A 23,926-nucleotide genomic window follows, 5' to 3' on the forward strand; every position below is an offset into this window, starting at 1 on the left:
TACTTGTTAATTATCGCTTGAAGTCATTATCCAGGAAACGTAGCGATCTTCATCAATCCAAAAGTATCAGTCCATCTACAATAAATAAATACATGACAAAGGCGAAATCAAGCAGCATGATTAGCAGAGGGTATTAAATAACAACGAAAAAATGAGTATGCGATGCGAGGTGATGGGTAATAGGAAAAAAAAAGATGCATAAGAACACAATTAAAGCAATAATAGGAGGAAGTGTAGAAGGCTGTTGATGGCGGAAGCATGTCAACGGCAAGAAGCGGGGATTAACATGCTTCGATCACTTCTTCCTCCTTCAAGTCACGGATAGCCAGTGCCATAACGTTTAACTCGTCAGGGCCTTGTTGACAAGTGTAGTTCTGGCCTTGTCGTACAACTTTGCGGAGCTGGGAAAACACCAATTAGCGGGTATTCGACAATGAATATGGAGGATGTTACCTGAGGACCGCTGCCGTAAGGCCAGCGAAGGACTGGATGGTGTCTTTCCATCTTTTTATCCTGAGGATATCATATGCTGCAGCACAAGGATGTCAGGGGGGAAAATGCCTATACAATCAAGTTACTTACAGACGAAAATAAGGTCCATGACAAGTTTTGCCCTTGAGGCCTGGAGCCAGTAGTTCTTCTTTTGCAGGCGTGCTAGATCACGTTCGTCAATTTTTGACGTTTTTGGTTGTGACTTAGAAGTAGCCCCTGAGAGTGACTCTTTGTATGCCCTTGATTCGACTGAAACGAACGAACATCAGACTTGAAGAGATGAATAATAGAGACATTTTACCTTCTCGTTGAAGTCCCTCGATGACTCCCATTTCAACTCCATTTTCGACTAGACCGACCAGTGTACCAAAGAGCAAACACCAGTCAGCAAACCTAGCCGCGCGTTCTCCCACCTTAGGGCCAATTAGACCAAGTCGGGAAAGCGTATATATATCATCCGATAGGCCATTTACAAGCTCGAGGAGAACGGGTGGTGGAGCCGATAATAGAGCTCGGAGGACCGGATGCGAAAGGAAGGGACCGGCAAATAATTGGGGGGATTTGGAGGATGACGCGGGGGCAGTTGTAAGACTGTGGGGGAAAAGGGAAGAACCGGAAGACGAGAATGGCACAGATTGTTGGGCCAATACCTGACTCAGGGGGTTCAGCCAGTCAAACATGATGAGCATTTTCCTGTGTGCACCGTGAGTTGTCAATGACAAAGTCAAAGTCAAGAGGTCACCTACCTGGTAAAAGAGAACCCGTTTTTTGCAGCCAAAAGCCTTTGCACAATTGCTTGCTGCCAAGCCGACTTTCCGCGACGAAATAAAATCTTGCTGTGAAAGAGCAGATACACACGTATCGAGTATTGCATTAATTTCTACCCGGGGATCCCTTCGGTCACTTGTTCAGCGAAAATATCATAGTCACTTACAAATGCTTTGTCCCGTCCATTACTTGTAACAAACAGATCTCGCCACACTTCATGTGCTCCGACTAACTTTTCGGCCGCTTTTACACGTACATCTTCCTCATCTAGCTCTACGACATCGTCTTCATCCACCTCCGCCTTCTCACCTTTGACCGTCTCTCCGTCCTCTTGTTCTTCTCCCTTCTCATCGTACACGCTGATACTCATGCTCATGTTCCTAAAGTGTGACTGAGCAGCAGTGCTCTGGCGTGGGGTACGAGGCGGGTGTGCAGAAAGAGGGTTCATTTGAAAGGAACTCGACATATCAAACGCAGGGGGTGCATAGAAGGGCGCATGCATAGGGTCGTGCAGTGAGCTCGAAGACGAAGCGATGTCGTCGCCTAAGTGCGGGAACGTCACCGAAGACATTTGTGCTTTTTCGAGAGCTCGATTTCAGTCAACAGAGTAGAAAGAGTGAGACGAAGCAGACAGGACGGTGTACACTGTAAGTACAGGAAGCTCGTACTTGGTGTGAGCCTACGTATTATCAATTCTTCTCACGGGAGCGGACCGGGCGAACGACAAACCCATAAGACCAAACAAATGTAAACGCCTTCGAAGACCCGAGCCCAAGCTAGCTTCGACAACGAGTGCGATCTAAGCCTGACTTCAGTTCAACAATTGCTCCTCGTTTCCATCTCGTTAGAGGAAGTATGCCAACATCTCTGGGGCCCCGATCCCCTATTTCGCGGTCTGGAGCAGTATCTCCTCAACCACCTAGACCCTCATTCGATACCGAGGTGTTGCGAGCCTACGTGAAGAAACTCCTGCCAGCAACGCTTTCACATGCTGTATGGTCATCTATTGAGCGAGACCAAGTGAAATCGTGGATGAAGGAGATAGGAGATCGCGTCAAAGAGAGGATGGTGGAAATTCAGCCACATGGATTGTACGTGCAATGACTGGCTGCTTACATTGAACTCATCTCGTGACCTGCATCATATACCGACACAGTAAGTATATTGTCTTGGTTCAGATCACAGAGAATATGGGGCAGGGTGGCCGGTAGGAATCGTCGCGATTTATATAACCATCATCGACAATCGTTGATCTTCGCTTGTAGGTCCCATATGGTGTGTCACTGGGAAGATGGCGATATCTGCTTGAACGAACTTTTTTACAATGTGGGCATATTCTTGACATGTGTACTGGGATTTTGATCCGCTAATCCATGGTCGGCGACAATCGTAGGACTCATTATTCTGTACATGTACCGCCATCGCAGTGCGAACTTCGTGACATCTCTTTGGACTGCCGTGACTCCCCGTTCAAAGTCAATAATTCTGGGCTTAATTCCCGCGCACTCGATACCCGTAATCTCTCCCACTAAAACCACGATATGTCACGAAATTGCATAATTACTACACTTTATTCGAGGACTATGCGATCTCATCATGGAACAGCCTCGAATTTGCCAGGACTTGCTGTTGACCCTGCAATGTGCTAACTTCCAATTCTCTGCATGTTAATCGATGCATAATTTGTTTGTGCGCTCACTGCTCGGTAAGCCTCATGATTCCGTGCCATCAAGAAATCAGATCTATCTATCGGAAAAGTCCTGATGCTGAGAAAGAAGTTCAGGCTCACGAGAGCTTGCAGGGGGTTTGATGCATTTTACCAGGTGTTCGTCATGATCCTTGTCCAACCTGAGGGCCATTGTTCATCGGCTTCCCACGTTCACGTCAAGGATGTGCTACTTTGGCTCTCGACTTCATTTACTCAGGGTGACTTTACGTTGATGGCTTGAAGCGTTCTTGACTGCTGAAGTGCCCTCTGATTGGTGGAAAGGACACCGCTGGACTAGAAACGGGATGTTCCTTGCACTAGTCCAAATTTGAAGGTGGCTCAAAACAGCATTTTGAGCGATTCAATCTTCAGATCACTGGTCAACAAACTTTTCGCCATATCGGTTGTTCCCGCCCCCATCTTATGATACTTATCTTACAAGGGGCACAATAGGCTACGGCTCGTTCGTCGTACACGCGTGTTCTTCCAGCTGTTCTCCTAGTGTCCGAGGAATGGACCACTATTCTGGAGACAGAAACACGCTTTGATAGCATCGTTACGGTGGCAAGATGCCAAGCCACACGCTTCCCACCTCTGCCCGTTGATGTGGACAATTGAGCGGCACCGGGGATCTCATTCATAAAAAGATGTCTTGCCTCGTGTTTCACTTACCTACTATTAGGTTCAGCCATCTGACCTGCCATTACTCAGGTACAAAGTTACCGCGGAGTCAAATGACGATGCGCCGTGATTTCAATCAGAGACGATCACTTTTCTCGCCAGATCCAACAGGATCTAGCTACCTGTGCGTTGTTTCGGTCAACGTGGCTTCTATTCATGATAGCCAGAACTTGTTACCACTCACGTCCTTCGCAACTGGCTGCTCGGAGCAGTACGTACATGCGTGGGAGAACCCTCTTTCTATCAGTGACCAGTGATGAACTCTCGGGGTGTTTGGTTAGGTGACTATTCGGATATGGGGTATGTTCTAGGAAGGTAATATCTCTCCAACAGAAGCGAGCGCCCCGAGACTTATCCGTGCTAGTGTTTCATTAAACGCGGGCGTATTTACTCACCACCTCATTGTAGAGTTGTGCGACCAGATATCAATCTGATGTTGGCTTGATGCTATTACCTAGCGGGTTCATCTACTTGCCCCTATATCATAGATCTCGTCCGGCCATTTCACGGTCCGTCTTACGTCGACAACGCATGTATCACAATACCTCTTGCGTAACATCCTTACATTTCTCGTGCGAGACACAATTAACAGTTGATACGATAAGTACTAGCCTGCTGCCGGACACCTCCATGGATCCATGACTGTACATTCAAGTCACTATGAAATCGATATTTTTGTCTAGTACGCGTGCAACTCGTTCTCACATCCTTGATCGAGTGGGAATGTTTGATATGCTATCGATCTCATCAGGTTATGATCAGGCATCCCGGGACGGATTTGCCCATACGCTATCTGGCAGGAAGAGCCCGTTGTAGAATATCTCTCTCGATCGCTATCATGGTATGTTCTGACCAGGGGGGTCATGTCCTTTTTGCACGTTGCAAGATATAGCTCATTGTCACGGTGGGTGTGGACCCACTCCGCTAAACAACCTTCTAAATATTCATTGACGCTGAATGGAGTCCTTGCGGATATCTATATTGTTTTCATACCAAAAAAAATATTTAAATATTATTGAGATGAAACCCAAAGTGCGCCTACATCAGTGAGCTTAGTTTCGGCGGCCATCGCAGGTCCTCCTTGCAAGCGCCTCAGCGTAGAGGCGACAAGAATTACTAACGCGCGGCAAAGTTGAGTTCGTTACGTTAGTGTATGGGCAGCCGCATTCGTAAATCGTCAACGTGTGCATGTAGCGACGATAATGAACCACTCATTGTCTGGCAGTCGAGTGACCGCCGGGAGTCGAGATGGGCGGGCGTACGCCTCCCATTCTTCTAAACAAGTCCTATCGTGCGGTGATACTGAGCCAATATCGAAACATGGAGGATCTGAGGGGCGATAGGCGTGCTAGTGGCGATGCGGCTTCCACTTTTTTCAGAATGAAAATGGGCGCCAGAAACAGCCGAACTGGTTCAGCTTCAAAGATACGGGTTTTCGGGGTCCCTTTGGTGCGTTTGATTACTGCAAGCTGATGTCCTTTTCATGTATCGTCTGATTACCGCTTCAGATATGGGTGAGCCTACTTTGCTGGATTAGCGATGCAGCACAGGCACTCCTGCGAAATGCCTCCAATATGGTTTTGTGCAAATCCCAAACAGCAGGGCTTTAGTGCACGCGTCTATCGAAAACAAGGAGGTCCGAGGAGTCGCTGCGAGGATCAATGCCACTTTCCTTTTTACATGACGGTGAGCGGGTGGGAGTGCGGAAGGCCGACGTCGACCAACCGACCACGTCTCTGAGGCGTTTCTCCGCAAAGATAAATTTTGGACCATTTTTAGATGTGGCACTGCAGCAGTGATGATTTTGCCCACTATTAAAATAGACAGTGAGAAGACTCGTCGGAGAAGGTAGAAGATACGGCAATAAAAGCACTCTCTGATCTTCCGGTGCTTGTAGTCGTTGCTGCCGCATCAGCCCTCATCAGCCGCACCAAGACTTTCATGACTGACGACGCCAATGATGTATCCAGGTCAGGAGTGCTCTTGAAGCAATCATTGGCGAGATTCGGAGACAACCTTTGCGACAGATAAAGGAGGATCTCGCATTTTCGGCCCAACAATCCCATGGTGAAAAGGCACCTCCGAAAGACTGCGGATGTGAATGTGGACGTGAGATAAGGCGATAGAATGATGATCCCTGAAACATGAATGCCGTTAGAGCGGAATGTACGTTTCCTACTCTCGAGACTTACATTTATGGCGATAACACCGATAACTTGTAAAGCTAGACTGGGCCACTAGGCATTGGCACGTGGTTCTCATCAGATGTGTACGCTATCAGCAGGTGACCGCTTCGCGACAATCCGATGAAGATGGCCCGGGTTGTGGCGGTGAGAGACCAGAGGAGACTAGCGGCTGAGTAAATTGGTACGCCACAAAGTCAAAGATCCAGGAAGGGCAGGAGCTGAGAAGCCACGGCGGTAGCAAAGAAGTCCGAGGAAGGTACACACTTGTCGTTTGAAGGGCGCTTTTGACCCGCCTTAATAGGCAACGCATCTAGCTGGCACAAAGATGACCAGAACAGATCCACCTGCTCTGCGCGGCGCCGTCCTCTGGGTGACTTGGATACGACGGTGATATTCTTTACATGGACAAAAAATTTGCCATCGGGAGTATCCTCAATGAGAAATGTGGATCAGACCGTTTGCAGCGGATAGTTCCGACGACGACAAGGAGTAATAGATATATCACTTAAGGAATGGTCCCGTCTTCAACCTATTTCGTCTGTCTACGAGAGGATAGTTGGGAACAGTAGCTGCAGCGCGCGCTCCTCCTTCCGTCAGTGGCGGACGCGATGCAACTGTACGACAATAGCGAGATTACGGATGGCAGGACCTGGCCTATGTCTCCATCTTGATATCCTCCTGACTAGGATGGAGATATTCGGCGGTTTCTGGGAAGTTCGATGCTAATGCCTCGTTCAGAAGCTTGCGGTAGGACTACAAGAGAAGAAGTGTGTTAACGAGGGTCGGATGAAAAGAGGGAGGTCCTCACGTCGATAGCTGCTATCTTGCCGTTCATGAATTGGTTCTCAGTGGCTGCCCTTTCTAAACGCTCTTTGGTCAACTGCATAGGGTTGCGTGCGCTATCGATATCAGACAAAACTTGAAAAGGTATCATCGTCCGAATATCTTGTGCTTTATCATCGATGGTGGCGAGATGATGGACTACCTCATTTCTAACCATTGGCGATCTTTAGGATCATGAGATAAGTGAAGAAGCAAAGAGAACGCACGCCCTAAGGCCAACGGGCTTAGCACCACCTGGTCTATCGCGTTCTTTTGTAGAATCGTTGATCACGGTGGTTCCAAGATTGTATAATGCGTTTGCAAGCCCGAGAAGTTCTAATTCCAGATCACCTTGGACACCAGAAGGCGGTGGTGATTGAGACGACCGAGGTGAATCTGGCGCATGTGAGCTTAGTGTCTGGGACTCTGGATTATAGGACATTGATGCATCTTGCTAGAACATTACTTTCTATTGGAATGACAAATATTATATATTACTATATATATAACTGTATTAGGGTTAGGGTTAGGGAATGAAAAAATCGAAAAAAAGATGGCCTGCCCAGCCAGAGTGGCCGTGGCAGGACTGGAAAATATTGAGACGGTGCATGAGCCGGAGCCCATACAAACCGTGGTTACCCTCTGTATGGACAAGGTCGCCGTGCTATGAAGGGTCCCCAAGGCCCACAAACCCGGGTACATGAAGGAGCCTATGCCATCAAGGTAAGTATGAAGATTTCGAGTCTTCATCAAACACCTTATATACCTTTATGCTTTGTGCACGGACCACCTTTGTTACCAAATGCAGAATGCGCTAAAAAGTCAACGCGTCTCCTCCAAGTCAGACGCGTACTACATTAATTTCGACGCGACCATCTCAGCGTATGTCTCAATGTCTGTTTATCTCGGAGATACAGTTATCCATCTTTCGCTGGATTTTTGTGCTTGACACAGGCGAACAAATACATATCGCTCAAGCCACTCTGGCTGCTCTCGCTAGGACTTGTCGTGCTTTTCATGATGTAGCTTTGGATGTCCTTTGGCAAAAATCTGGCACTATCGCCAGAGCGATACAGTGCATGCCACACGATTTGTGGGGCGGGGACCTGAACTCGTCTGAGTCGGGATGTATTCGTTTAGTAAGATGATCTCTACCTGCTGTTCTTCCAATTCCTAACATTCTGTCCTCGTCATATCATTTGTTAGAAACTCCACAGGGATCTGACCAAAGATGACTGGAAAATCTTCCGCAGGTATGCTTTACGCATCCGTCACCTCAGTCTTGCCTCCCAGGATGTCCGTCGCGGGAAAAATTTAATTGTTGACATTGACGATGAATTACTCGCTTCTCTCGCCTCAATGGATGCCACTCAACCACTGCTGCCAAATCTTTCATCCCTCGAGTGGATTATCTGTGACGAGAGAGACTTGAGGCTGGTCCGTCGAATCATGCCCAAGTCCCTCACTTCTCTTTTCCTTGAGGTCTGGGCCATCTCACCAGTTCCTGGCCTGCAACAGTTCATCTCCTCAATCGCTCCTGCCTGTCCCTCTTTGCGAAAACTGAGCCTGAATTCAGTGGCCCTTTCAAATCATCTTTCTGATTCAATTTCTCAAACCCTTTGCCACCTCCAACATCTCACCGCAGTCCATTGTGGAATTCTTGGTGTTGAAGCTTTGAACCATTTGTCACACCTGTCATCTCTGGCAGAGCTTCAATTTTCTCTCCAACCAAACATCGAATTTCAGAACGACCTTTTATTTCGACATCTTCAAGTACTTCAGGTGCATGCACAAGAACTTACATCTGCTGTCGACTTTGTGAGCAGAATGCGGAACAAGCTTACGAGCCTCTCGATCTTCAGCGATGGCCATGCAGGAGCATCCGTCTTGGCACAACTATTTCGTCGCCTCTCCATTTCCGTCAGTCGTTGCTCCCTTCGCCGCCTCCAAATTATGGTTGCAGAGCATCCTCCACACACCTCCGATTCGTTCCCTGTCCTAAAACTGGAGGATCTCCACCCGCTTCTGTCATTCAACCGGTTAACACACGTACGCTTTGATCTAGGGTGTGGGATCTCTTTGGACGATGTTGCTGCTTTGGAATTGGCACAAGCATGGCCGGATATTGTTCAACTTGCGTTGAACAGATTTTTGGAGATTCCTGCGCCATCGTCGATCACACCAATTGGACTCCTGTGCTTCCTCAAGCACTGTCCCAACCTGAGGGAACTGACGCTTGAAATTGACTTCTCATTCATTGAAGAACAAGACGATCAGCACCACTACTGGGTCGGAGATATCTCCCACCAGAATCTTTATGCTCTCGATGTGTCTTATTCAAAAATCAACAATGCCACAAAAGTGGCTGCATTCCTGTCTGGTGTCCTGCCGCAGACCGTCCATGTACAATGTTCGTGGGTTCTTGCACTGGACGATCATCGGGAGTATGCAGAGAGGTGGAATGAAGGCTTCGAAACTCTTGCACGCGGATAAGAAAAGGGGGCAACTTTCGTTCTCTTGTTAGGTGATTTGGAGGAAACCGTCGACCTATGTATATATATCTCGATCTGCACGACATCTACACACTGCATACTCTCCAATATTCACAAAGTACAATATTTGCTAGCTAGTTTCATGTGCATTGTGCACGGACGGGCGAGTTTGCTCAATATTCGCCCATTGAACTTTACTTTCTTACGTCATCGCGCCTTCTCCTGAACCACCTCGTAAATCTCGACCTGAAGAATTTCGCGAACAGTTCTCCAGATGAGTGGACTAGCCAATGAACTCCTAGCCGACATCGACGATCTTTCAGACGGTGGCGCTGAGGACTATGACGAGGCTATTCCATCAGCTGCGCCCTCCACGAGTAACACCACCAACGGACTGAAGAGAAAGGCTACCGAGGATGCGGACATGTCAGAGGGAGAGGGAGATACTGATGAAGAACAAGCTGAAGCAGACGGAGCCGCTGGATTGGTCCTCGAAGGCGGTGTGAAACCCGCAGACGAACTCGATGCAGAGGATGTGCAGCAAATGGACTTGGGTGGGATTGAGGACGTGAGCTCTGTAGCGAAGCTAGAAGGCAGTAAACGCATGTCAGACATTTTAAAGGCATGAATCACTGCTCTTTAATGAATCGAGACTTTGAGCTGACTTCGCGCTCAGGAAATTGAGAAATACCAAGCCAACCCCAGCACACCGGAAGCGATGTCATTACCTGCTCATTTGAACCCGGAATACACTCTCATCGTGCAAGCAAACAATTTGTCCGTGGATGTAGACAATGAAATTCTCGTGGTACACAAGGTATGGTTCGTGGTTGCCAACATTCATTCCCCTAACTCATGTTTGTAGTTCATACGCGACCATTATGCAGCGAAGTTTCCCGAGTTAGAACAGCTCGTACCGGACCCAGCACAGTATGTCCGCGCAGTTCGCGTACTCGCCAACACAGCGGTAAGGAATGGGTACCCTAAAATAATCTCTGCTTACTATCGACTTACAGGACCCTACGAAAGCTGAACTTGCAGGCGTTCTTCCGCCTGCCGTGGTTATGAGTGTTCTCATAACTGCAACAACGACAACCGGTCAAACACTCACGGACGCCCAGTGGGCTGCTGTTGAGAAAGCTTGTGACCTTGCAGACAAACTTGAGGAGGCACGTAAAAAGGCGAGTTGTTGTCTCCTCCGTGCAATGAATGCGGTAGCTAATGAAAAGGTCAGATTTTCATGTACGTCAGCTCAAGAATGAATGTTCTGGCACCAAATCTTTCAGCAATCGTTGGTACCACTACAGCTGCAAAATTACTCGGTGTGGCAGGCGGCCTCGGTCCCCTCGCCAAAATGCCGTCATGTAATGTCCATGTATGCTGCAGTCTTGGTCCCCTCACCCTACATGTCTCACAAATTTCATGTAGCTGCTAGGCGCTCAGAAGAAACTCGCATTAGGTTTCTCGACGTCCACTCAACGGCGGCACACCGGTTTCGTCTTCCAGTCTGATTTGATCCAGCAGACGCCATCTGAATACCAGCTTAAGGTTCAGCGAACAGTCGGAGCGAAAGCCGTTCTGGCTGCACGCATGGATCTCGAACGGACACGAAGAGACGGTCAGTTTAGTCTAAGTTCTGAGGCGTCGACGGACCCCTGACTGATGTTATGCCCAGGCTCGTATGGTGAAGAGCTTCGAGAAAAAATCGAAAAACGAATCGATCGGCTGGCTGCGCCACCACCTGCTAAAGTCACGAAGGCACTTCCTATACCTAACGATGGTCCGAAGAAACGCAGAGGTGGCAAGCGGCAAGTCGTCCGTCGAGTCTGGCATCGTTCTCACTGACGCACTCCTAGAGCACGCAAAGCAAAAGAAGCGTATGCCCAGACGGAACTCCGCAAGCTGCAGAACCGAATGGCATTTGGTGAGGCTGAGGAGGAGGTCGGTGCGTTCGATCAGACCAAGGGTCTGGGAATGATTGGAGTCGGCACGGGAAAAGTACGGGCGGGTATGGGAGAGGCGAAGAGTCGTGGTAAGTGCCCGCCTCCTTTTCATGTTCTCAGCCCGTAACGTATCGCCTTCCGCAGCGAAACTCTCGAAGGCGAACAAATTGCGCACTGCCGCACTTACGCGTGCTGCACAGAGCGGGTCGTCAACGTCCGGAACGGCAACATCGCTGACGGTCACTCCGGTGCAAGGTGAGAGCCTGTGGAGTGGGCATGGAATGAACCACTGACTCGGAAATCTTCTCATAGGTTTCGAGCTAACAAATCGTGCTGCCGCTGCTCAGCGAGTCAAGGAAGCGAATGAGCGCTGGTTTGCGTCTGGGAATTTCTCATTTGTGGGGCAGAAAGGCACCAGCAGTAAGGTATAGGGCTTGGCACTCACATATATTTTTATGCACATAGTACGACTCGCATACTCTCTTATAGCATTAAAATGCAAATTATCATTGCGACATGGTAGTACAGCTAACTAATCATCCGACGTAAGGACATTTTGAGAATATGTGGACATAAATGCAGGAATTGATGCGAACATGAATATGCGAAACAAGTAAAATGATGGGACGTGCATGAGAGAAGCACCTGGAGAAACTTCGACCTGAGAAAACATTTATTTATGCAGCCATACCCGGATGTGCAGTGGCCACAGTTTGCCCGGTAACTGCACTTTGGGTCACATCGATGAAGCCCGCTTTCTGACCTTCGGCCAGCTTACTCCGCTTTGACCGATAATCCCGAATAGCGGAACGAATAGCATCCTCTGCCAACACTGAAGGAATCCGTTATCAGATATATTCAAGAATGTAGTGTGAGAGAAAACTCACTTGAGCAATGAAGCTTCACAGGAGGAAGACACAATTCCTTGGCAATCTCAGTGTTCTTGATTTTCCCTGCCTCCTCGAGGGTAAGACCCTTAACACGCTCCGTCATATATGAACTTGAAGCGATGGCGCTGCCACAACCGAACGTCTTGAACTTGACATCACTTATGATGCCACTTTCATCTACTCGGATTTGGAGTTTCATGACGTCTCCACAACTGATACATAGTAATTAGAATGGAAAGATAAAGAGAAGGGAAAGGGACTCACGCAGGAGCTCCGACCAGTCCAGTACCAACATCAACGTCATGTTTGGGAAGGGAGCCTACCTGGAATAGCAGAAATAGTGAGTCGTCGTAACCGCACGAAGAAATGACGACCTCACATTTCTTGGGCTCTCGTAATGCGAAATAACGTTCTCATGGTAACCACGAGCGAGCACTGGTGCAATACCAGCTCTTGCAGCCTTTGGTGCTACAGTGCTGAGCCTAGTCTTTGTGAGTGCTGAACGGAACATGGTGGACGATGAAAGAGAAGTGCGAGAAGATGCAATTTCGGAAGGGCTAAGAAAGGGTTTCGGAGTTCGAATACGTCACAGTGGGAATCTTATCTGACAAAGATTTTGCTTATCTGATCACTTGTACACCCAAGAGACTTACACGATCGGGAGTGACTGGGCTCGTCGCTGTATCCCAGGACCCCTGCATTCCCTCGGGTTACCAATAGAAAATATGGATGCGGCAGGCCGTAGCCTGTAGGTCTCCGCCCGCAGCACGCTCATAGTATCTCCGGAGACCTATTTTTGATCTGCCCTCCTAATCTCCGGGAGGGGCAACGACAGAAGTCTTGAACTGCCCATCATAAAAATGCCTCCGTTGCTACTTCCATAAATAGCTATCGGCCCTACCGTAGGTGTGTAACATGTTATGTTCTATGGTCATAAATCAAAACGGCGGGCGGAAAAAACATGCAAACTAGCTGTTGGATGAACGGAATGACGAGTCGCGTCAAGTTCAAGAATGAAACGCTTGAACACGTGGATATCACTGATCGATGATCGAATACGTCGTGAGAAGAAATTACTCCTCCTGTCAGTCTTACCATCAGGTTCCCATCCTCCTTTCAATCTGATCAATGTCTTTGGCACGTCCTTCAGCGGCTCAACAGCCTGCTGACACTCTTCCACCCACAGCCAGAGCAATCGCTCTTCTCCTTGCATCTACGCCAACCGTACAAGATGCCCAACCAGGCGTTTTACATCAATTACTAGAGTTCGCGCACCGATACACCGCCCAAGTACTTTCCGATGCACAAGTTTACGCAGAGCATGCAGGACGCTCCGGCGCGTCAAAAATAGATATGGATGATGTTGTCCTCGCTATACAAGCCCGCGTGGGTTGGGAGTTCGGTGGTCGTGTACCCAAGGAGGTGTGCTGATCATACTGTCCGCCTCATTCGACTCTTATTCTGAAAGACATTTCTGTAGTATATTTTGTCATTAGCATCTCAAACGAATGCTACACCTCTGCCTTCTGTGCCAGAAGTTTTTGGTGTCAGGCTTCCACCCTCATCCGAGACACTCACGGCTGTCAACTTTGATCTCGTACCCAATAAACCACCACCAGACACGAAACTTTACGATGAGGAGGTCGAAGAGATTGAGGAGGAAGACGAAGACGAGGAGCTACCGGACGGTCAGGATGAGGATGAGGATGCTGACATGGAGCCCGCTGCTATACCGTACACCAATGCTGCTCCCATAACGCCAACCGACGTCGACATCGCTGGCACACCTGCACCTGTCGTCGCAGCAGAAACACTAGAAGAAAATAGCGACGCAGAGGAAGCAGACGGTCTATTTGGCGCAGAGGGTGATGATGACGATGACGATAATTCAGGTGATGACGCAATGGAGGAGGTGCAGACTACGGGAGACACACAAACAAACGGTGTGAAGCGGAAACTTGTCGAGGAGGATGACTATGACTAAGTACTAGAGAGTGGTGGGTTTCTTGCGACGGTTGAGATGTTGGTTTGAGCATGTATTGTAGCTACTCTAATATGTGACATGTGTATATGCTGGATAATGAGCCATAATTTACTGGATAAATTCCAGCACAAAGTCTGCAGACTGACTGCCGTATTTAACGTCCCGATGGCGCCTACTTGTGCAACAAAACTGCCACAAGTATGACAAGAACGGGCCAAAATAATCATAATGATTAGAGTCCATGCTGCAAAATGCTTGTCAACTTCACTGTCACTAAGGTTCAATTGCAAAGCTTACGTTGGCCAGCAAACTTCTCCGGCACAGTAACGATCCGTATCGAGTTGTCGACACCACCGGATACAAGCATCGTTGAAGTAGGGCTAAAGCGAACAGTGGTGATGGGGAACTTCGTGTGCTTTGAGTATGGACAAGAGCGGCTAAGGTACGAGATAAGTGCGTGACCTCAGCATTCGTTAATAACTTACGCTGAGAGTGATGCTGTCCAACATTCCCAACGAGTAATCTGATGAACCGAAAGCAAGGAACTTCCCATTGGGGCTGAAAAAAAATCCTGAGATGGACACTGACTTTTCGACGTGAACGATCACGGAACCTAATGTCAAAACACGTCAAGCCACCTTCACCTGCTTTGCGGGCGCCCTCCACTGAAATAGACCAAGAGGAATCATTCTCCTCACTGAGGCTGACTTTCCATTTCAGTATGTAAGCCTGCTTTTTGGCTGTCTTTGATTTCTTCGCCCGAGGCGCGACAGTATTGACAGCCGTATACAGTGTGTTGTAGTCTGAGGGGTGAAAGCTGCAACGAACACTTATAATCCCACTGCATGAGAATGTCTGTGATCTTACTTACCGCGCTGCGCGGAATGTTACAACGGACTGTGCAGGAGCGCCAGGAACTGACGGAATGTCGATCGTATCCACAAGTCGCAGTTCAGGGGTCTGACTCGGCGTCCTAGAAGGTGCTTCCTTCTCCTTGCCTTTACCTTTCTGCTTCCCCTTTCTCTTCTTGGGCGATTTCTCACTATCTTCCAAAGGCGGCTTTGGAAGTGCATATACTAACAGGTTGAGACTGGTAGCTAGAACAAGCTGAGGAGAGGCGTCGTGAGGAGCATGAGATGGGATGGACGAGGTGAAAACGCACGTGTGTCGATGAGAATGTCACATCGTAAATTTCGCCTTTGGGTACTTGGACTGGCTGGGCCACAGGAGAAAGAGAAGGGTACGCGAGAAGAGATAACTAAAACAAAACTTCAGCCCTCGCAGATAAATAATAATGCTAGTTCTTACATCACGTTCGCCGGTCACTGCCAGGAGGTTTCCGTCCGGTGATAGGACGGTCACGCGCTGTATTGTCCATGTGAGATATAGAATAACCTCAATAAAGAATGGATTACCTGGTAGTCCTCGAGAGCTCCTGAGGGCAAGGTACCTCGCGTAGCTCCCTTTGTTAGGCTATAGGGAATAATCAGTACTGTGAATAATAATAAACGCGACTGGTCGCACGCATTTCCAGAGTTACTAATTGAAAACACCCTGCAGTTCTCATTTTCTCCCTTCTCCAAGCGTTCTTCGGAGCTGTTAATTCCACAGGCAAAGCTTCTGCTCTATGGATGTTTGAGAACGTCATTCACTGGTGACCTAGTAGCGTGACAGACCTCTGGATGAGCTGCAATGCTCATAGGGGCGTCCTCGCCTTTCTCCAGCTCATGCTCACATAACATTTCAAGCTGTCTGTCTTGGGAGACATTGAATAACCTCTATCCCACATATGTCAAACTGGAAGTTCGAACACACAACTTCAGATGCTCACCAATTTGTTCTTAATTCCAGTCTTGGCAGCACCACCTCCGCCTCCCACAACTATTTGGTCGGAGGCAACGAACGCGCATGAATACACTGGAAATGCGGGAAGCGGGTGAGTGGTGTGCTGCGCGCGCATTGTAAGGCCACGTCGAGTAATTTAAAAGAGTGTAGTATAGAGTGGGGGGATTGCAGTTAAGCTGAAATTGATATAGCACGGAGTGACCGAGTGCAACTCTTATGGCTATAACTGCAACTGCGACGTGTGCATTGCAATAATAAACGTGCGACTGACCTTCCAAACACGTGCGATCATAAAAGTTTCATAATATCCTTACATTCCAAAGTTTTATTATGACCTTGACTCAATCGTACTCGCTTGCGCACGACGTCTGTTGAAAGTCTGCAGTCGCAGACGACCTGTAGGGCTAGCGGCGATACCTCCAACTGACACCTTCCCGTCAGTCATCTATTTCTTATCAATTTGGCCAGTTAACTGACAGTCAGAGGGGGTGTTAACCACGCTGACATATGGATGCTGTCCTGACGCATAAACTGCTCTCAGGTTGTTGTTCATTACTGAATTATTGCGGATATGGATGTATCATCATGGTCCAAGGGCATGAACCACACCGTCAGTGTCGATGAACCGGGTATTGACCTGCCGCACCTCACGTTGCAGACGGTCATCGGGATCACGGTAGCCGTCGCGGGGAACGTGGTTATCTCGCTTGCGCTAAATTTACAAAAGCTTGCACATCTCCGACTCGCAAAGGAACGAAAACAAGCGAGGATGGAACGCGAGCTCCATGTATCGGGTGATGCGTTACGTTCTAGGTTACCACACGATCAGAGGCCTTCTGACGATCCCGCTACCTGCTCTCATGAGTCCGAGACCCAGCCCTTGATTCAGGGCTCTTCCACCAGTCGATCACGTGCGTGTTATGGCACTAGTGCCTCAACCGGGACTAGACGTGATGATTCGAGGAGCAGGAAGAGCACCTCTTCAATGCGCGGACGGAGACCAGGACAGCCTCAAAGGAAACCCAGCTTTGCGTCACGTTTTCTGCCACTCCGTCTCAATCTGCACGGTGGCGTCAATGATGAATACGGCAACGTATCGCATACCCAAGAAACGTTGGCGATTCCAGTGGTTCCAGTGGACGTAATCCCAGCAGAGCGCATAGTTGCATTCAACGGCAATCATAGGCCAGAGTTTCCCTCACCTGAGATATGGGAAGAAGAAGGTAGGGAGAGTGACTACCTGCGTTCGAAGATATGGTCAGTGGTTCGATTCTAGAAGATCCTGCCGCTGATCTTGAATGCTGTTTTAGGTGGTCTGGATTCGTCTTAATGAACATTGGAGAGACGGGCAACTTCATATCGTATGCATTTGCACCGGCGTCTGTGGTCGCTCCTCTAGGCACTGTAGGTGCATTCTATCAGTTATTTCTATTTTTATTGATCAGTACCCCGCAGTTTGCACTCATTGCGAACTGCTTCTTCGCTCCACTCATATTGAAGGAGCGTTTTCGCGTGGTAAGATTGTCTTTGGCTGTAGTTGAATCATCATGTTCATGGTTTTTCAGCATGATCTTGCTGGTATCTTACTTGCAATCGTAGGAGCGATCACAGTCGTTCTTTCAACCCCGTCCTCTGATGATGGTCCACCGCCACTTACACCAGATGCGCTGATCATTGCTATATCACAACGCTCGTTTGTAATATTTACTATCATATACCTTGTAGGGGCTGTGATTCTAGCCGGACTTAGCGAAGGTAGTCTCGGGAGGCGTGTTGCGGTTGTTGATATTGGGCTTTGCGCAATATTTGGTGAGGTTGTTAGTTCGAATCAAAGTAAATATGAACTCATAACAGCGTCAGGTGGATTCACGGTTCTAGCAACTAAGGCTATCTCCACGTTGCTGACGGAGGAATGGGCCGAAATATTTACGGAGTGGATAACCTATCCCGTCCTTCGCGGTAGCTTCCTTTTGCTTTCGTTTTAGTTATATGCACTGATCCTCCACTTCAGATTCTAATCATCACAGGAATTCTCCAAATCCGGTTTTTGAATCGTGCGCTAAAGCGTTTTGACTCCAAAATCGTCATACCTACGCAATTTGTGCTGTTTACGCTGTCTGCCGTCATCGGATCTGCCGTTCTTTACAAGGACTTTCAGCGGGCTACATTCCACCAGATGGTCACATTTACGTATGGATGTGGTGCAACATTCGCAGGGGTGTTCATCATAGCGTGGGCTAATGGCAATAACGGCGATGTGGGACAGGCCACCAATGATAATAGCAGGCAAACAGGCGGCACAGGCGAGATAAACGCACCGAGTGAAAACGTGCAACGCGTTCCTGTGGGCTCGTTGAATGCACGAAGTCGCCCAGCTCTCGTCATACCAAGGGCTGTGCGTGAGACGCCGGTCCTCAGGCACAAGCAAAGCACGGTGAGCTTGGCAGGGTATTCTCCTGCACGAAATCTGCTACTTGTGCATACCCCGCCGAGAGATCGCGCAGATTATTGGGATCGAGACGTGGAGGGTGGAAGCATTGCTGGGAGTAGCCGATGACATATTTACAAGTGGAAATTCATGAAAATACATGCACATTCATTAATGATATAGTTCAGTTCTTTGGAAATATAAAGTTGTGCGCTATTTCAACACAAAACTGCCGAAATTAGGCAAGAGGGAGTGACGTGACTGGAGTCAGTATGTAGTGACGTCACCTTGGAGGCTGGAACGACAAAAAGGCTTCGGTGAGAAGACGCACCGCCAACTTACTTGTCCGGTTATTTGGACACCATATTTCTCCTGCCCACCATGCCAGCCGTCGTCGACGCTTTCAAGAGTATGTTACATGCCTTATTTCTTTTGGAAGGCAGCCATCTAACTCCGCCACCACCAGATCTCATCCGCAAGCATCATCACCATCGGCATCCTGAAGCTGACCCACAGCAATATAGCGCATCTGTGCCGGAGTCAGGTCACCAGCCCCAATATCGACAACAACCACAGGAGCCGCAACAGCAGGCGAAGCCTCGTACTGAACAAGATTCTCAGAAACAACAGCAGCCTGAGAAACAGCAGCAGCCTGAGAACGCACCTCAACCTGCATCTAATACCTGGCAGCCTCAAGTCAACATGACCGCACCTGAGGACCGAGAGCCAAAGAATAAATTGCCCACCTACAAAGGCTTGGACAATTTCAAGCTACTGGATAAGATGGGAGAGTGAGTATCTTATCACCAATCATTGTGGATATTCAAATTTAACTTTTCATTCAGCGGCGCGTTTTCGAATGTCTATAAGGCAATGGATTTAACAACTGGGCAAAAAGTTGCAGGTTTGCTCCTTTGCTTCTCCTCCAGTTAACCGGCTGACAAACTTATCCTAGTGAAAGTAGTTCGCAAATTTGAGTTGAATGCCTCACAGGTAAGTACTTGGTGTCCCCGCCCCTCACATAGTTCACATACATTGTCCTCCACACTACTCCCACACTACCTATCGGCTTCGGTTTGTGACACCCCTTGCCCTGCTTGTGTCTTCTTGTCCCTCTGTTAGGCCGGCGAAAAACATCTCAATGCACAGTTCAAGAAAAAGCCGCGCGTAACAGAGGTGACATTTCCGTCTGGGATTGAATGGTTCCACAAATGCTAACCGCACTATCTTCACGTAGCGAGCCAATATTCTGAAAGGTAGGCGTTTTATTCTTTCTGATTGTTCCTGCACTGATCTAGATTACAGAGGTGCAGATCATGAGGGCAACAAACCACCCATCGATCGTCAAGTTGATATCCTTTTCCGAGGCACCAGAATACTATTTTCTGGTCATGGAACGTAGGCGTGATTACGATACCTCCCGCATCGTTAACTCATAATTGCAATTAGTAATGGAGGGCGGGGAATTGTTCCACCAGATCGTCAAGCTCACGTATTTCAGTGAGAACTTAGCCAGGCACGTTATTCTCCAAGTTGCCCAAGGTATCCGCTATCTTCATGAGGAACGTGGTGTCGTACACCGGTATTTTTCATTTCTTGTGGAGCGCAATGATGCCGGGCTGACGTTTGGGCTGTCATAGCGATATCAAACCGGAAAATTTATTATTCGAGCGCATACCCATCGTTCCCTCAAAAAGTCCCGTACAACGTCCGTATGATGAAGAAAAGGAAGATGAGGGCGAATTTATCCCAGGCGTTGGTGGAGGCGGAATCGGCCGAATCAAGATTGCAGACTTTGGCTTATCAAAAGTAATCTGGAACGAGGAGACGATGACGCCATGCGGAACCGTTGGCTACACTGCCCCCGAAATCGTCAAGGATGAGCGCTATTCACAAAGCGTGGATATGTGGGCGCTTGGCTGTGTCCTTTACACACTCCTTTGCGGGTTTCCGCCGTTCTACGACGAGAGCATCAATGTTCTAACTGAGAAGGTCGCTCGGGGATATTACACATTCTTGAGTCCGTGGTGGGATGATATCAGCCATTCTGGTATTACTTCCGCAGTCTTTTATAATGGCATTACTGACTCGTCGCCCAGCGAAGGATCTCATTCAACATCTATTATGCGTAGACCCTGCTCAGAGATATACCATAGATGAGTTCCTTGCTCACCCATGGTGCACTGCCGCTCCTGGCCCACGAACGGTACCACCCACACCTCTTGTTTTCGGCCAGTCTCCTCCACTCGACTCACCTCTGCTTACCGCCGCCCGTGGTGGCGTGTTAGAGGCCCGTTCTCCTGGTCTCGCGACGCTCAAGGAAGCATTTGACATCACATATGCGGTCCACCGTATGGAGGAAGAAGGTGCGCGCCGGCGGGCATACAACGGTCGTGGTGGCGCCGGTGTTCGAGGATTCCTGCATGGGCTTAATGAGGACGAGGAGGACGACGCCAGTGATAAAGGCGTCGTACGTGATGCACGGAGTAAGCGAGGGGAGGCTGATACGCGTGCACTACACTATACCCAGGGTGGGTTACCTGGCGCTGGAGCGAAGACCGTCGCAAAGCGCAACGTTATCGGTGTACCTGCATCTAATCAAGCAGATCGCAGTCTTTTGGACGGTCGCGCAGGTCCGAGAGATCGCGGTCGCCGCCAACCTGGCGGCACGGGTTTCCAGTTAGATATGGACAATGCAACCCTACTCGGTCGTCGCAATAAGAAGACGGCAGGTGGTGGTGCGGAGTTGAGTCCACTATCGCACGCTGTCCGCATAGACGACGACTTGTTGCCCCCTGGAAGTCCTATGCGGATCGTCTCATGATATCAATAATCTGCTGTGAGGTCTATGTATATGCTTGTCCGCCGAAGTGCACATTGTTTTGTGTTCCCCGGGATGCCAGTTGACGGACGGCAATAATACTTGCAGACTGGATGCCACTTGCTTATCCTCCATCCCTCGTAGTATTTTCTCACCCCCTCTCAACCAGTCCCCACCGAGTTGCCCGTATTCATCAATGACTATAATATCTTCAAGCACCATAGAATATCTTCCTCTTCAATCATCGTAGCGCTGTATTGTCAGCATGAAACATTCGTACATACTGGCACATACTGATCGAATAGTTGTTTCACGCATGTCATCCTGTTGTCTCCTTTAACTGTTGTACCTGCTGCATGCACATTGTATTTTATATAAACCCAGCACTGTAGTACACGCAAGAGCGCCCATTTTAATGCCAAATATTGGAGAGACATGTAAACAAAACAACCAAATATGCTTCAAAGCATCTGCAAAAGTGGGAACACAACAAATCCTTTGTCAAGGTCGCTCCGTTCCGCGCGATTTAGTCATCAACTACAAGTATTGATGCTCCGCCATCCTTCGTTATCCTACGTCTGGTCTTTATGAGCACGTAACGACGACCAAATTGATTCAGTTTCGGCACGGGGGCTACAGGGCCCGTCCTGGTAGCGTCGGGTGCATCTGGAAATACTCCCAGGCCAGAGGGTGCAAGCACAATCGCTTCACCGGTCTGAGCAACAACATCAGGTTGAAACCCGGTGCCATGTATTGAGCTCGGTTACGCACCTGAAGTTTGACAACACGATCAAAAGCGTCGTCTGCCGATATGTCAGCTGATACATGCTTCGCCAAATGTTCCCACCACGACGGGGAGGAGAACCGGTGCAAAATCGCGACAGTACATAGGTCAAGCAGAACAGGTGGCACGACCGTAGGTTCTGGCAAAGAAGGTATGAAAACCCCGACATAAGGAAGATATAAAAACTACCTTGGGTACTGATGATAACGCGCATGGCTAGGTGACGCTGCTCCCTGGTCAATGTCAGGAGAGACTTAGTCAAGCCAGAGGCGCTTTTAGTGGACGAAAGGTACTGCGACAATCACATCGTCAGTCACACCAAATAATTCAATTCCAGAGTGCAAACCTTGTGGGCTTCATCAACCACCAGCACTTTCCCAGTACCCACGTCCGCTCTGACGAACAGACGTGTGATGATCTCAAAAAGTCCACATGCCGACGCTGGGTCGATGAAAGGGTCTGATAGATCAATGATCGTGAGCTGCGACTCAGCGAAGCGGGTCTGCGATTTCATGTTGGGGTTCATAAAGGAGGTAAGCAGTGCCATCCTCTGCTCAAGGCTTGCGAGCTGCATATTGTTAAACGACTCCTTCTTCACATCCAGCTGCCGCATAAATTCGGGATAAGTGAAGTTTTCCCCAAGGTCACGAAGAATCGACTAGAGGAATTATGGTGTCATGAATGAAAGTTGTACAAAAGAGCAATGCGCACCAAAATACCCTGAATATAGAGTGGAGCTGATTCGGAGGAGCCGACAGCCATCATGGACAGAAAGGCTTGTGCATCCAGCTCATCTTGAGTAAAGAACAAAGGTTCGACAATAACCGTGTCACCCAGGGGCGCATAGACAGCCCTCATCGTGTTTAGAGAAGAACGTGAAACGTAAACTTTGACCGACGGCGTGCGTACACCAGAAATGTGGGACGAGCTGATCCAAGCGGCCTCACTAGGCCGAGAGCTGGGACCCCCTTCTCCAAAGTGGAGCACGAGCCCCGACAATGGCTTCTGCAGGGTGCCAGTGGAGCGCAAATTCGGAATAAACATGCTCTCGAGAAGTAGAGAGACTGTGTGGGACTTCCCAGAGCCCTGGACCCCACACACCACTGCAGAGAAGGGTGCATTCTGGGGGTAGGAAAAAATGAGATTACAATCAACCCGTGATTCGTATGAAGGAGTCACATACAGTGTTCACATAGAGCTGTGGATTGACCGGCTTGTATAGAATATTTTTGTGGCTGTAAAAAGGATTGGCATTCAGTCCACGAAGGTAGAAACCATGGGCTGCTTCACTGGATAGACATAACACTACCCAAGACACCGTATTGCGTGGCACCTTCACGGTAGCCTGCCGCAAGGTATGCATCACGCGTTATGATTGGAGCTGTACGAAGCTCGTGATCTTTGCTTCTTCCTCGAATGTCACCGACGTTGTCATGAAGAAGTTCCAGCTCCTCCTTCACATTGGTCATATGTGAGTCAGTCCAAAGAACACATTAACAAGACATGACATACATGGGCAGGATCCCGAGAAGCGACGGAAGCACCAGAGCGCTGCCAGAGAGACTCAGCGAAAATGCTTAGACGATGCACGGGGCTGTAGGTGCACTCACAGTGCTGGGGGTAGTGACGGCGTGTCCATTTAGCTGAGGATAGTTCTTTTAGATCAAGAGACTCTTATTAAAGCGTGGAACGCATGCTCACCTGTCCTAATCGTGTGGTTTGTGTTAGCGGAATTGGCATTGTTGATATGTCTGGAGTACGTGGGGAGGGAGTGCCCGACTAGCAGAGACAGAAATCGTGAATTTATATTTGTCAGTGAAAAGAATTCGTCAAACCAATGATTGGCGCGCAAGGGATATACGCGGATTGTGCGGCATCGATAATTGCAGTGTATTGTCGTTGATTCGATTTGCAGAAATAGAAGGCGAAGGAGTAGGCCTTGGCTGACCGCACTGCAGGTTACGTACTGAGAGATCAGCTGAAAATGAGCGCTTACAAGAAAAGCAAAAGACGCTACAGCGTTTGGCTGCACCCTGCGGGGGATAGGCTGCATTGGCGCGAGTACATTGTCTTGTGGCAGGG

The 23,926-nt window shown here is 48.8% G+C and overlaps 11 protein-coding genes across 11 annotated transcripts; 6 read left to right on the top strand and 5 right to left on the bottom strand.

Annotated features, from left to right (window-relative positions):
* Positions 1-65: 65 nt before the first annotated feature.
* Positions 66-1,973, bottom strand: EDB91DRAFT_421628 (uncharacterized protein). Its single transcript, XM_041327220.1, has 6 exons — positions 1,427-1,973; positions 1,239-1,372; positions 794-1,185; positions 583-741; positions 454-529; positions 66-401 (listed from the first exon to the last, which is right to left on the bottom strand). The coding sequence occupies exons 1-6, from the start codon at positions 1,829-1,831 to the stop codon at positions 341-343; spliced, it is 1,227 nt and encodes a 408-aa protein (XP_041183200.1). The 5' UTR covers positions 1,832-1,973; the 3' UTR covers positions 66-340.
* Positions 1,974-2,862, top strand: EDB91DRAFT_421622 (uncharacterized protein). Its single transcript, XM_041327219.1, has 4 exons — positions 1,974-2,351; positions 2,417-2,467; positions 2,526-2,586; positions 2,654-2,862. Exons 1-4 carry the CDS (start codon positions 2,116-2,118, stop codon positions 2,699-2,701), a joined length of 396 nt encoding a protein of 131 aa, XP_041183201.1. The 5' UTR covers positions 1,974-2,115; the 3' UTR covers positions 2,702-2,862.
* Positions 2,863-6,489: 3,627 nt separating this feature from the next.
* On the bottom strand, positions 6,490-7,533 carry EDB91DRAFT_1234239 (uncharacterized protein; the record flags this gene model as incomplete). The annotated part of the gene is made up of 4 exons (XM_041321187.1): positions 6,490-6,588; positions 6,644-6,827; positions 6,885-7,081; positions 7,531-7,533. 4 exons carry the CDS (start codon positions 7,531-7,533, stop codon positions 6,490-6,492), a joined length of 483 nt encoding a protein of 160 aa, XP_041183202.1.
* On the top strand, positions 7,492-9,360 carry EDB91DRAFT_1194687 (uncharacterized protein). Its single transcript, XM_041320571.1, has 2 exons — positions 7,492-7,796; positions 7,864-9,360. Exons 1-2 carry the CDS (start codon positions 7,542-7,544, stop codon positions 9,148-9,150), a joined length of 1,542 nt encoding a protein of 513 aa, XP_041183203.1. The 5' UTR covers positions 7,492-7,541; the 3' UTR covers positions 9,151-9,360.
* On the top strand, positions 9,361-11,577 carry EDB91DRAFT_1100381 (uncharacterized protein). Its single transcript, XM_041317177.1, has 10 exons — positions 9,361-9,771; positions 9,826-9,966; positions 10,015-10,116; positions 10,166-10,330; positions 10,384-10,524; positions 10,578-10,767; positions 10,825-10,957; positions 11,006-11,181; positions 11,237-11,347; positions 11,405-11,577. The coding sequence occupies exons 1-10, from the start codon at positions 9,424-9,426 to the stop codon at positions 11,521-11,523; spliced, it is 1,626 nt and encodes a 541-aa protein (XP_041183204.1). The 5' UTR covers positions 9,361-9,423; the 3' UTR covers positions 11,524-11,577.
* EDB91DRAFT_1100386 (FeS cluster assembly scaffold IscU) lies at positions 11,578-12,851 on the bottom strand. Its single transcript, XM_041317178.1, has 4 exons — positions 12,362-12,851; positions 12,247-12,305; positions 11,980-12,194; positions 11,578-11,924 (listed from the first exon to the last, which is right to left on the bottom strand). The coding sequence occupies exons 1-4, from the start codon at positions 12,491-12,493 to the stop codon at positions 11,770-11,772; spliced, it is 561 nt and encodes a 186-aa protein (XP_041183205.1). The 5' UTR covers positions 12,494-12,851; the 3' UTR covers positions 11,578-11,769.
* Positions 12,852-13,101: 250 nt separating this feature from the next.
* On the top strand, positions 13,102-14,061 carry EDB91DRAFT_1215347 (transcription initiation factor IID, 31kD subunit-domain-containing protein). Its single transcript, XM_041320816.1, has 2 exons — positions 13,102-13,404; positions 13,463-14,061. The coding sequence occupies exons 1-2, from the start codon at positions 13,111-13,113 to the stop codon at positions 13,964-13,966; spliced, it is 798 nt and encodes a 265-aa protein (XP_041183206.1). The 5' UTR covers positions 13,102-13,110; the 3' UTR covers positions 13,967-14,061.
* A 2-nt stretch (positions 14,062-14,063) lies between these two features.
* EDB91DRAFT_1100389 (quinon protein alcohol dehydrogenase-like superfamily) lies at positions 14,064-16,044 on the bottom strand. Its single transcript, XM_041317179.1, has 12 exons — positions 15,798-16,044; positions 15,643-15,744; positions 15,491-15,591; positions 15,382-15,439; positions 15,275-15,331; positions 15,129-15,224; positions 14,838-15,073; positions 14,580-14,783; positions 14,452-14,524; positions 14,264-14,381; positions 14,178-14,210; positions 14,064-14,155 (listed from the first exon to the last, which is right to left on the bottom strand). Exons 1-12 carry the CDS (start codon positions 15,924-15,926, stop codon positions 14,139-14,141), a joined length of 1,224 nt encoding a protein of 407 aa, XP_041183207.1. The 5' UTR covers positions 15,927-16,044; the 3' UTR covers positions 14,064-14,138.
* A 98-nt stretch (positions 16,045-16,142) lies between these two features.
* On the top strand, positions 16,143-18,444 carry EDB91DRAFT_1100393 (magnesium transporter NIPA-domain-containing protein). Its single transcript, XM_041317180.1, has 6 exons — positions 16,143-16,247; positions 16,356-17,068; positions 17,122-17,326; positions 17,377-17,620; positions 17,672-17,770; positions 17,797-18,444. Exons 2-6 carry the CDS (start codon positions 16,383-16,385, stop codon positions 18,366-18,368), a joined length of 1,806 nt encoding a protein of 601 aa, XP_041183208.1. The 5' UTR covers positions 16,143-16,247; positions 16,356-16,382; the 3' UTR covers positions 18,369-18,444.
* A 92-nt stretch (positions 18,445-18,536) lies between these two features.
* On the top strand, positions 18,537-21,103 carry EDB91DRAFT_1100396 (kinase-like domain-containing protein). Its single transcript, XM_041317181.1, has 10 exons — positions 18,537-18,648; positions 18,706-19,030; positions 19,085-19,143; positions 19,195-19,232; positions 19,362-19,415; positions 19,477-19,495; positions 19,545-19,637; positions 19,689-19,821; positions 19,880-20,289; positions 20,339-21,103. The coding sequence occupies exons 1-10, from the start codon at positions 18,621-18,623 to the stop codon at positions 21,061-21,063; spliced, it is 1,884 nt and encodes a 627-aa protein (XP_041183209.1). The 5' UTR covers positions 18,537-18,620; the 3' UTR covers positions 21,064-21,103.
* A 483-nt stretch (positions 21,104-21,586) lies between these two features.
* On the bottom strand, positions 21,587-23,313 carry EDB91DRAFT_1043183 (uncharacterized protein; the record flags this gene model as incomplete). The annotated part of the gene is made up of 7 exons (XM_041313046.1): positions 21,587-21,775; positions 21,832-21,983; positions 22,034-22,136; positions 22,191-22,502; positions 22,556-22,966; positions 23,028-23,079; positions 23,135-23,313. 7 exons carry the CDS (start codon positions 23,311-23,313, stop codon positions 21,587-21,589), a joined length of 1,398 nt encoding a protein of 465 aa, XP_041183210.1.
* Positions 23,314-23,926: the final 613 nt, after the last annotated feature.

Source organism: Suillus paluster (genome assembly GCF_016628075.1).
Source record: "Suillus paluster strain FC165 chromosome Unknown EDB91scaffold_3, whole genome shotgun sequence".
In the NCBI taxonomy this organism is placed as follows: domain Eukaryota; kingdom Fungi; phylum Basidiomycota; class Agaricomycetes; order Boletales; family Suillaceae; genus Suillus; species Suillus paluster.